Consider the following 11,790-nt stretch of genomic DNA (forward strand, 5'->3'; position numbering starts at 1 on the left):
TCTTTGTCGGCAGAAAGAGAATGCAGCTGGGCTAAGGGACTGAGAAGTCAAAAGGGGCAGCCCAAATCCCAGCAGATGAGATTTCTGATGATTGGGTGACCTCACCCATCCCTAGCAAAACAGAGAAGAGTCAAATTACCTACAAATTACCCGAAACTTTTTTTTTTTTTCTTTTTGTCTTTTTTCGTGTCCAGCAACGGATCGCAACCCTCAGTGTCACGCCCATACCGGACCAGGACCGGCAACGGGATCGCAGCCCTCAGTGTTGCACCTGCACCCCGCTCAGCCAGTGAGCGGGAACCGGTCTGTATGTGGGATCCGACCTCTGGGTGGGGGCGCCGCCGCGCTCCCAAGCAGCGCACTGTAGCAGTGCACCACCGGGCTGGCCCAAACCCAAAACTTTATATGCAAACCTTGATCATCTGCAGTCAAGTCAGCATTATCCACAAGGCAGATGCCAAACCACTTTCAGATTCTTTCAGGAAACAATCCCCTTATCTCCTTAGCTGAGTCTTTTGTGGATATGTCACTATCACCAGTGATACTTGCTCTGGTCTGTAGCCTGTATCCCAGGAGGAAATAGAAGGAAATAACACAAAATCTAAAAATACATCTTGGAGAAGATATAACAACTATACTTCCATGAAGTTGTTACAACAAGCAAACGGAAAGGACATTCTTGGGGGGGAGGGGAGAGAGGGAGGAGGGAGGGAGGTGTCGGTGACGGGCCATAATAATCATATACAGTGTATATTGACAAAATAAAAAAATAAAATAAAATAAAATAAAATAAAAAAATAAATAAATAAAATAAATAAAAAATAAAAATAAAAATACATCTTGGTCTCCTTAACATCAAGGGAAGGGTGAACCAGTGAGTCGACAAGCTCTTAGAACAGGAAGGTGCTCTTTTGAGCATTCCTTCCAGTGGGGGTTGGGGACAGGGGGGATGTGCAGCGGGGAGTAGGCAGATAGTGTGAGGTGCAGGGATAGAAACTGGTTTCCCTGTGTCAGCACAGAGGATATACCACTTCACACCCAAGGAGAGGATGTGGAACAAAGCAGAGAGAGCCAAAGAAATTCTTCACCAGTGACCCTGAATCCCAGTTTAGGGCCCAGGCATACAAGTAGGCATTATTCAGCAATCACTGTGAGTTCTCCCTACGGGCAAAAGACATGACTTAGAGGAGAGGAAAAGGATGGGCAACACAGTAACCTCTGACGACCTGCTCAAAGAATGAAAAGTCCAGTCAAGTATAAAAAAGCAAATCCAAGCCCAGCAACTTCAGAGCATTTGAAAAATCTACACAGAATTGCACAAAGAAATTATGTAAAAGCTAAGTCAAAAGGAAAAGAAGGAACACTCAGAATCAGGTAAAGTTCACTGGAAGGTGCTTTCAGCATGGATTAGAAATGGTCAGGGCCAGGTTGAGAATATCCAGCCAAACATGGAGTTAATTCCTTTAGTCTCAGGTCCTGGCACCAAGGTCACCTGCCCAGGCCATTGCTCTAGGACAATGACACCACCAAGAAATAGCCCTCTTGACCACTCATTGCTCCTGATCCAGGCTCTCTTCTAAGAAGCTGCGCAGATCCCCATCCCACCACGAGAGAACTAATTGGATAATAGAGTCTCCTGTGAACCCCCCACAGAATGGCAAGGGCCAGTGCACATAGGTTAGAGTCCAGAGAGAAGCAGCAAAGGACAGGGGCCACTTTCTGAGTGTGAGACTTGAGGCCAGTGGACATTTTCCCAAGGAAGACTAGGCCTGCTCTGAGCTTTCCCTGGAGCCAATTTAGAAACCTCTGGACGTCTTAGGTGGAGGCATTGTGGAAAACTTGGACCAGGCTCTCTTGCCTGAATGACTGTCCTCTTCTCCCTAACTCTTAATGCCAGGCTTGCTTGGATCTCAGCCTGGGCCCTTTTCTTTCCTCTCTCTGGAGGAACTCATCAGTTCCCATGGCTTTAAAAACCACTCTAACCATCCTTATGCTAATGACATCCAAATGTGATTCTCTAGCCCTGACAGGCCTCCCTTCTGAATCCACTCTCACATCTCCAGCTGTCATCTGGACATCTCATTCAGCTGCCTCGTGAGCAGCTCCAGCCTGTCTAAAGCAGAGCTCCTGAAGTTCTTCCCCACACCCATCCCACTCTCCTCCTCCCGCCTTGGCAAATGGCACCAACCACCCAACTGCTCACACTGGGATACTGGGCATCATGGTTGAATCCTCCTTTTTCCTTACCCACCTCCACCTCAATCCAATCCATTAATAAGTCCTATCATTTCTCCAACTCAGTCCCTGGTTTCTCTTCTTTATATACTTATCACAATTTAAAATTACTTTATTCATTTGTTTGTTTTCTTTTTTAATTTTTATTTTTTACTATTGGCATATTCATTATTATGAATTGTGATTTTTCTTTATGTCCTTTACCCGACCTGTTACTCCTCAACCACCTCCCCCCTTCTCCCCATCTCTAGTATCCTTGGGTTTGTTCTCTCCTTCTGTAAGTTCAACATACTGTTGCGGTCTTTTCTTTCTTCCTTCCATCCTCCCTCCTTCCCTTTTTTTCTTTCTTTCTTTCTTGCTCTTCTTCTTTCTTAGTACCCAGTTATGAGTGAGAACATGTGATATTTCTCTTTCCTTGTCTGGCTTATTTCACTTTATGTGATTTTCTCCAGACTCATCCACATTGCTGCAAATGGCAGAATTTCATTCCTTTTTATGGCTGAGTAGTATTCCATTGTGTATATACACCACATTTTCCTTGTCCCATTGCCCGTCAATGGACACTTAGGTTGGTTCCATATTTTTGTTGTTGTTGGGCTCCCTTAACTAAAATGAGAGTAGGGGCAATGCAACGTCTGAGTTTTGCTCACCAATTCATCTTCAGAATTTAGCCCAGTGCCAGACACAGAATAAACACTTTATGAATATTTATTGATGGGCTGGCGGGTTAGCTCCATTGGCTAGAACGTGGCGCTGACAACACCAAGGTCCAGGGTTTGATCTCTGTACTGGCCAAGCACCAAAAAAAAAAAAAAAAATTTTAAAGGACTGGCCAGTTAGCTCAGTTAGAGTGCAGTGTCACAACACCAAGGTTAAGTGTATGATCCCCATACTGGCCAGCTGCAAAAAAAAAAAAAATACTGGTTGAATGAAGGAAGGAAGGAATTCATTGATAAGGACTTTGTCTCAGGTGAAGTGGCTGCCCCATAATTGGTCTGGAATGTTCCCATAGTGCCAACCCTCTGAACTGGGCCAGGCACTGAGTCTCCCCACCTGTGTCTCCTACTCCTTTTCCACAGAGCAACAACAACCAGAAAAGGCACAGTTCTGCCCAGAAATGAGGCAACAGCTACAAAATCCCACTTTTTTCAAAAAGCCTTCCTGGGTCATCAGAGTGGAACTGGAAATTAGATTTCCATACCGAATCTCTTCAACCCCCAGTTACACGATTTTTTGTTCATGTAACTACCATTCCCCATCTCTGAAACAAACTCAGCTTTGGTCTAGGATGGAAACAGCTTTGCTGGCCTGGCAGGACTAAACATTCTATTCCACAGCCTGTGTGTTCTCTGGGTGTCCAGGAAGTGGGGCATACCTGGAGGGCAGCAACTATAGCCTCAGAGACAGTGTGAGGAAGTGGAGGGAGCTCTGGACTCAGCATACTTGGGTCCATTCCTAGCTCAGGCCTCACATGCTATAAGACCCTAAGTGAGTCACTCCACCTCTCTGAGCCTCAGTCTTCTCATTTACAAATGAAGGTCTTGGACTCCTTGCTCCTGAGTCCCTTCCAGCCTTGCCCTCTGGACAGCACTCCCATAGCCAACTCCCACTCTGTCAGGGTGGGGTGCAGGGCAGAGGCCAGGGTGACAGGGCTTTCATGGCTGGTGCACACATCTGGAGGCCAGAGTGCATGCAGACACTACTCATGTGCAGGGTGTTTTCTGAGGACTAATAGTTGTTTCCCAGGAAGGGGGGAACTCTGTGGGAAATGCTGGGATAAAGAAAGGTTTCCTTTGCTGCAGGACTTCTCAGAACCTCTAATAGGTGCTCAAAAGAGGGAAGATTTAATGGGCATGGGCATAGAACCCTTTATTTCAGAGTGTCTCAATGGACTGGTCTTGTGGGTCAGACTTTGAGATAGGCTGCTGTCAGGAAATCCCTGCAGCCTTGGCTTCTAGCAGCTCACATTTTCCCAGATGGGGAAAAAGCTTTCAGGATGTCCACTGGAGTGGATACCAGCACCAAGGGAAGAAACTCTCTGTCCGCTAAGGCCCTCTCCATTCCCCAAAATGAGAGAACACAGAGAGGAAAGAGATGTCTGCATGGCCCAGCCTCCCCTGCTAAGAACTGTGAAGCCACACCAGCCTCCTGCAGTGACTCCTCACCCTCCCCAGAGTGCTCAAAGAAAGAATGAACAACCAGATCTTGCCCATTTAGATCCCATACAGTGGACGGTGAGGACAAAGAGCCCTGGATTCAGAGTAGTAGTACTCCAGCTGCTCTGTAGACCACAGAGCCCATGTGGAAGAGGCAAGAGGCAGGGAGACCGGGGAGATGAGCAGAGAAGGCAGTCTAGTGGAAGAACAGTGTGGACAGAATACTCAGAGACCTGGTGAGGGATGCAGCGCATTTTACTGGTGACAGAACAGAAGGCCAGTGGGGGCTGCGTGTTACATACACCAGAACTGTGGTGACCACCCCACCCAGGAGTGGGCCCCAAGAGCAGCAGCAGGTGGCAGCTGAGCCACACCTGGACAATCGCAGGCACTGGCTGGAGCCGGAGTGAAGGGAGCCTGAAATTCCTGTGGTTGGGCTTGGCCAAGGATCTGGATGGAGGAGCCAGAGGCTCCCAGCCTTCCAGCCCCAACGAGCCGCCCCCTTGAGGGGCAGAGGGGACCGCGCTGGAGGCGTTGCTGATGCCAGGAGGGGAGGAGCCGGTGGGGAAGGAGACGCTGGGGCGGCTGCGATGCTGATGCACGTTCTTTATCTGGGGCAGCGCTGGGAGGACTGGGAGAGCTTGACGCTGCCGCCTGAGCTGAAGCCTCCGACACTGACTCCGCAGCGACCCCCGGAGCCGGAGCCAGAGCCAAAGCCGCTGCCGCTGCTGAAACCACTGCTGCCGCCGCCGAATCCGCTGCCGCCACCGAATCCAGTGCTGCCACCCCGGCCAAAGCCGCCGCCTGCACCGCCTCCCACGCCGAAGCCACCGCTGTAACCACCTCCGTAACCCCCTGCCGAGGCCGAAGTCGTGCTGCTGCTGTTCACCACGGCTGTAGGGGCAAAGGACAGGACAGCGATCAGCGCCCCTTCACTGTTATAATTCATTAATGACCCACTTTGCCCAGGATGATTCGGAGGTGGTCGAGGCAGCTCTGCACCTGATGGTCACTGTGAGCCGCTCTAATGTCAGAAGTTATTCATTCCCATAAACGCTAAGTCCTTGTGAACTATCTGATGGTTCCTTCTGCATATGGTCAACTCGGGATGTCCCCTGTGGAAGTTATCCAGCCTCTGAATTTCTCCTCCCTTCACCAGGCTCCCTATTGGATATTCCCCACTGGCTGTCATTAAAATGAGTAGATTGTAGCTGTTCTTGCCATAGGGGGGGAAATGGGCCACTAAGTGAGATGATGGATATGTTAATTTATTCCACTATAGTAACCATGTTACTATGTATATGTAACTTATAAACATCATGTTGTACACCTTAAATATACACAATAAAATTTAATTTTTCAAAGTGCCCCGAACCCATAACAATTACAAAAGCCAATTCACTGCCCCCTCCACTCCCAGCAAACCCCTCCAACCTCTATAGGAATATAATTTTTAATTAGTTGCTACTTCCCTGTATTAATACAGATGTTTGAGAATCAACTCTCATTGTCATGGTTACTTTGGCTACTTACAGATGCTGACAGCACTCTGGCACTCTCCAGACATCCTGTTGAGGAAGTAAGAGAAAGATGGCTCCGTCACAAAGCACATGTCCATCAAGTTCATGAATCAAAGAGGTGAATAGCAACCAGAACTGAACGCAGAAGCCCAGCAGGTCAGTAGGCTTTCTCTACCCTTCTGTGGGCCATAACAAAGAGACCCTACGAGCAAGGGTTGCACACATGCTTCTGCTGCCTGTGGACGGTGTGGGCTGGTAAAAGCGAGTGCTACTCTGCAAGGCCCATGGAAGGTGGGGCTTCTCTTATACAGCAGTCATCCATCCCCATTTACTTGGTCACTTGTCCAGCCCTCAGCATGTGACCTGGGTCAGGGGATGTGGGGAAAGGGAACTGGAGGCCCACCTGCATTCCTCGCCCTCCAGCAGCTTCCTGTAGGTGGCAATCTCCACATCCAGAGCCAGCTTGACATTCATCAGCTCTTGGTAGTCACGCAGCAGGCGGGCCAGGTCATCCTTGGCCTGCTGTAGGGCAGCCTTCAGCTCTTGGAGTTTGGCATTAGCATCCTTGAGTGCCATCTCCCCACGCTGCTCAGCTTCCGCGATGGCTGTCTGCAGGTTGCCATTCTGGAGCAGGGGGAGGTAGAAGGAATGAACCCAGTAAGAGGGACCCAGGCTGTCTGAGTCTTAGAATGAATTATCCCATCTTAAAGTCAGGGAACATCACCCCTCCCCAGCACCTCCATCTTGTCTCCATCCATGGAGATATTTCCCATGGATTAGTCAGCCATCTAGACTGGCTTGGTCTTTGAACTCCCCGGAGGCCAGTGCTACCTGAGATGACCTCCAAAAGTCCACTCCAGGCTAGGAGTCCTGAGATCCTGTTTCTCACCCCTCATCGGTTAGCCCAGGTGCCAGCATCCATGGCCATCCCACCTGCTTCTTGACATTCTCAATCTCAGCCCGCAGCCTCTGGATCATTCTGTTGAGCTCCGTGATCTCACTCTTGGTACTCCTCAGGTCATCCCCATGTCTGCCGGCTGTGGTCTGCAGCTCTCCCAACTAGAGAACAGAAGGGAAGATGGGGTGTTAATGCAGCTTTGCCTGACTTGTTCCTATACCACCAACATTGCCCACCAAACCTTGAGACGTTTAGTAAGAATTTGTTAAAATGACATTGAATTGTGTTTCAATAGGGATACCTCCAAGGCAACAGGGAAGAGAACATCAGGGTTGTTGTAGAAAATTCTTCCACCCTGCAGTCCCTGGCAAGCTAGAATAAGTCCTACATGGCCTGACCGGGGACAGTGCAACCACCTCTCCCCAGGGGGCAGGACTTTCTGCAACTGAACAACCTTTAGAGGGATGGCTCCAGAGAGTAGAAACAAGAGGGGTCCACATGGTGACCACTGGAAACTCACCGCCCAGTAGTCCCACAAGCCACAGCCTCCCTGAGACCCTCAATGGATCCTCTGAGAGTTACCTAGCACCCACCTTGGTCTGGTACAGTGCCTCAGCCTCGGCCTTGCTCCTCTGGGCGATATCCTCATACTGGGCCTTGACCTCAGCAATGATGCTGTCCAGGTCCAGGTTGCGGTTGTTGTCCATGGACAGCACCACAGATGTGTCGCTTATGTGGCTCTGCATCTGGGACAGCTCCTGCCAACACAGTGGGAGCTTGTTCACTTCCAGGGTCTCTGCAGCAAGCACCCAGAGGCCTGGAGAGACTCCTGATCAACAGTCCCATTCACTGACTCTTAGCTCTAAATGTGCATCTGCCCCACCCTGCCCCCAGCCACTGAGAGAACCCTATGAATGCAGCCCATCCTGCAGAGCCCCTCCCAAGGGGCCTTATCTCTAGGCTCATCTCAGGTAGTCATCTAGGGCCTAGATACCAAAATATCCAGCCTCAAATCTGAAAGCATTCCACCTTCTCTCAGTCCCCCCTCTTAGTAGGTAACACCCTCACCGCATCATAGAGGGTCCGCATGAAGTTGATCTCATCCATCAGGGTGTCCACCCTGGCCTGAAGCTCCACCTTGTTCATGTAGGCAGCATCCACATCCTGAGAAAGACAGGAGCATAAAGTCCTTATTCCTCCAGAGAACAAACAGCAAACTGCAACTGCAGCAGGACAGCATCGGGGGAACCAGTGCTGGTGACTGTCCTTGTCCAAGGCTGGTTTTCACATGAAGGGGTGATTTGCATCTCATTGGGATGGGGTAAATTCATTCCTACTCCAAAGCTAAAGGCCAATGAACTGACTCTCTTAGGGCTCTTCCAGACTAAGATGTACCTGCCTTCTGTTTATTGCTCTAACAGCCTGAACCTAGCAGCTCTGCAGCAGTAGAGTAAGAGGATTCCCCCAACCGAGCTGAAAACCTGTGGTGACAAGCCCCAGGCACCTCACACAAAGCCCTTACCTTCTTCAGGGTCACAAATTCATTCTCAGCAGCTGTACGTTTATTGATTTCATCCTCATATCTGTGAGAGTTAAGAAATGGTTTTGAGGTCGCCATAAACACCACTGTTCTCGGAAACCCTAAAAGTTCATCTCTTCCACACCTCTGTCCTATCCCACCCCTCTAGATGATCACATCCTCTTTACTCTCTTCTTATTAATTAGGGGAAACAACCATCTCAATTTGCCCAGGCAAACTGTCCTGGTTTTAGCAATAAAAGTCCTGTATCAGGGGAAACCTCTCAATCCTTCTGTCCTATCCCACCCCTCTAGATGATCACATCCTCTTTACTCTCTTCTTATTAATTAGGGGAAACAACCATCTCAATTTTCCCAGGCAAACTGTCCTGGTTTTAGCAATAAAAGTCCTGTATCAGGGGAAACCTCTCAATCCCAGGCAAACCTCCAGGACAGTTGGTCACTGTACCTTGAGAGTTGCCCCAGAATCTTTCAGATCCTAGAACCAGGATATTCCCCAACCTGGCTCATGAGGGTCTGTTTCCTCAATTCTGAACTCATCCTTTTTGCCACAATTGGAGAAGGAACATGATGGGGGAAATTAATGAACTAAGTCCTCCATGAAAGTAAGGACAGGGAAAAAAGCTAGGTGACACCACTGCCCAGCAGACAGGAAGAATGCAGAAAGGGCCAGGACACTGAGACATGGTGGCCCATGGCATCTTCCCACTCCTGCCCTGCCACTCACTTCCTCTTGAAGTCCTCCACCAGGTCCTGCATGTTCCTCAGCTCTGAGTCCAGGCGGCCTCTCTCTCCAAGGATGCTGTCCAGGTAGCTCCGTAGGTGGTTGATGTGGTTCTCAAAAAGAGGCTCAAGGTTGTTGGTGCCTGTGATGGAATTTGTGCCCTGCTGCTGAAGCAGGTTCCACTTGGTCTCCAGGACCTTGTTCTGTTGCTCCAGGAATCGCACCTGCGAGGCAGTGGGGGAAGCAACACCAGGGAGCCCTTGTAGCAGAGGAGCGGAAGTGCCTTCGTGCAGATAGGACTGGTGTCTATCTCCTAGTCCCCCTGCACAAAGGCCTAGAAAGGTTATGAAGACAGGCTCCTGCTGTAACTGGAAAGATTATAGTCAGACAGTTCATCTGTCAGGGCATTAAAGATGCAGCATGGTTTGGAAAGTTGCAAAAGGAGGAGAGATGGACAGGAGAAATTGGAAGTCGCCCCTGCCTGGAAGCAGGAGAATTGTAAAGTTGACCCGTTAGTGTTCCTGGGGACTTCATGACTTCGCCCTAACTTCCAAACCTGCAGTATACTCTGCAAAAATGTACATAAACATCAGCAGCGTCATTTCCACCTAACACTCCCCTGACACTCCAGCCCTTCAAAGGCTGTAAATCATGGGGAACTGACATGTCGTAGTCAACATGACAACACTTGTCCAGGGTCTGGAGGGGGGACAGCCCCTGTGAGCTGTCCTGGTCGGGAGAAGGTCGCCAAGCACCCCTCTTCCTGACTATGTTGATTAGTGGTACAAAGTAAGTTGCCTTCTCCACAGCCCCTTGGGATAAGGTTCCACTTATGCCTCTTAATCTCTTTTCCAGGGCATCTTTGCCTGACACAGCAACATGTAGGCAAAAGGGCCTCCTGGAAAGCCTCAGAGGACAGCTCATGTTTGAAAGGCAACAAGTGGGAGGTTCAGACAAGCAGAACTTGGTAACCTGTGGGTCCAAATAGGGAATCACTGTCTTTCCACACCCCTGTCATTTAACCATGTGGACAAACTCATTGGCCCTGAAAAACTTCCAGTCCCTAGCATTCTGCCTAACTCCTCTCCCTCCAGTCTGGTCCATCCAAATTCAAAGTCCCCAGCCTAGGAATGGGGGCCCAGTCAGAGCTTCATTACCTTGTCGATGAAGGAAGCAAACTTGTTGTTGAGTGTCTTGATCTGCTCCCTCTCCTGGGCCTTTACTTGCCCAATCTGGGGGTCGATCTCCACATTGAGAGGCTGCAGGAGGCTCTGATTGACAGTCACTTCCTGGATTCCCCCAGGGAAGCCACCAGGACCAAAACCACCAGGGCCAAATCCACCAAGCCCACCAAAGCTACCAGCCCCTCCAAAGCCACCAGCTCCCCCAAAGCCACCAGCTCCCCCAAAGCCACCTCCCATTCCTCTGCCACCACCAAAGCTACCACCAAAGCCACCTCCATAGCCACCACCAAAGCCACCTCCATAGCTGCCCCCAAAGCCACTGCCACAGCTGCTACGCCCTCCACCAAGGCCTCCAGCTGCCACGCTGATGGAGATGCTCTTGTTGCCACCCAGGTTGTAGAGGCTGCGACTGCCAAAGCCACCTGCCCCACTCCGGAACCCACAGGCCCCTCCACTGGCTCCCCCAGAGCGGGCCACACAGCTCATCCTGCTGTTGCCAGAGACCACAGCAGAGCGGCCGGAGAAGCCCTGGCTCCCGCCACCAGATGTCTTGCAGACTTGTCTGTTCATGGTGAGGAGCCTGATGAAGAGAAAAGTGTAGAGTTGAGCAGGACACTGAGAGTCGAGGAAGAGGAGAGGGAACTGAAGACCTGTGCAGAATAAATCCCTTTATATACATTCGAGGAGGTTGCTGGGCTCTAGCGAAGGAGAAATAATTATCCCAAATATTCATGGGTTGGGTTTGCCTCCAAGGCAATAAGTTTGTTCCAGGCTACCAAACACACCTTGAAAATAATCTGAAATGGTAAAAGTGCTAAGGTGGCAGGCTTACCTGGCAGGGGGTGGTGCCTGGCATTGCCCCATACTTGGGTATGGCCACCTCCTAGCTTTGTCTGACAGGATCCAGGAGGCACATTGACCTGCATCAAGTACTCAGCAGCGTCTGTCTGCCTGTCAGCTGCCCCTGAGCTCAGCTCTGCAAAGAATGGAGTGGAAGGGGATGGGGGGAGGCTCTGGCTCTCTAAGTGGTAGAGACAGGAAAGCCACCCACAACTCTAAGAAAGCATGCCAACAGAAGGGGTGACACAATTCATTCCACAGTCAGCACATGGTTATTACATGTGCACTGTGTGCCTGGCTCTGTGCTGGGCTTGGGGACAGTAATGACCTCTTTCTTCCTTCCTGGAAGCAAAGCCCAGAACTATCACAAAGCTGCCTCCTGGGTTCTCCCTCTATCCCACAGTTTGGTTCAGGAGGCATTGACTTTTTGGTTTAAGACCATCTTCTGAGAAAAGTGAAGTTAACACCTGTGCACGTTGATCAGACACTGGCAAAATCCAGCATGCCAAATGTTTGTTTTGAAAATGTCCCAGGGAAACTACACACTATTACACACCTTAAGCTTCTCTGAAGCTCCCTTTCTTGCTCCCCACATTTTGGCATTTCTCTGGTCTTAGCCCAAGTTCCAGGAAGCAGGAAACTCAAACATCAATTCAATAGCAAATTCAACAAATGTTTACAGATTGCCTAGCAT

At 49.9% G+C, this 11,790-nt stretch overlaps 1 protein-coding gene across 1 annotated transcript in view; it reads right to left on the minus strand.

Annotated features, from left to right (window-relative positions):
• Positions 1 to 10,826, minus strand: part of LOC103592210 (keratin, type II cytoskeletal 2 oral-like) — a 33,379-nt gene extending 22,553 nt beyond the window's left edge. The window contains exons 1-8 of the mRNA XM_008574820.1: positions 10,230 to 10,826; positions 9,076 to 9,296; positions 8,332 to 8,392; positions 7,878 to 7,973; positions 7,403 to 7,549; positions 6,845 to 6,970; positions 6,315 to 6,535; positions 5,940 to 5,959 (exon numbers count right to left, since the gene is read on the minus strand). Of these exons, the coding sequence (XP_008573042.1) occupies positions 5,940 to 5,959; positions 6,315 to 6,535; positions 6,845 to 6,970; positions 7,403 to 7,549; positions 7,878 to 7,973; positions 8,332 to 8,392; positions 9,076 to 9,296; positions 10,230 to 10,826 (1,489 nt within the window). The remainder of the gene's footprint in view (positions 1 to 5,939; positions 5,960 to 6,314; positions 6,536 to 6,844; positions 6,971 to 7,402; positions 7,550 to 7,877; positions 7,974 to 8,331; positions 8,393 to 9,075; positions 9,297 to 10,229) is intronic.
• Between the last annotated feature and the right edge of the window lie 964 nt (positions 10,827 to 11,790).

This window comes from Galeopterus variegatus, unplaced genomic scaffold (genome assembly GCF_000696425.1).
Source record: "Galeopterus variegatus unplaced genomic scaffold, G_variegatus-3.0.2 Scaffold1111, whole genome shotgun sequence".
Classification (NCBI taxonomy): domain Eukaryota; kingdom Metazoa; phylum Chordata; class Mammalia; order Dermoptera; family Cynocephalidae; genus Galeopterus; species Galeopterus variegatus.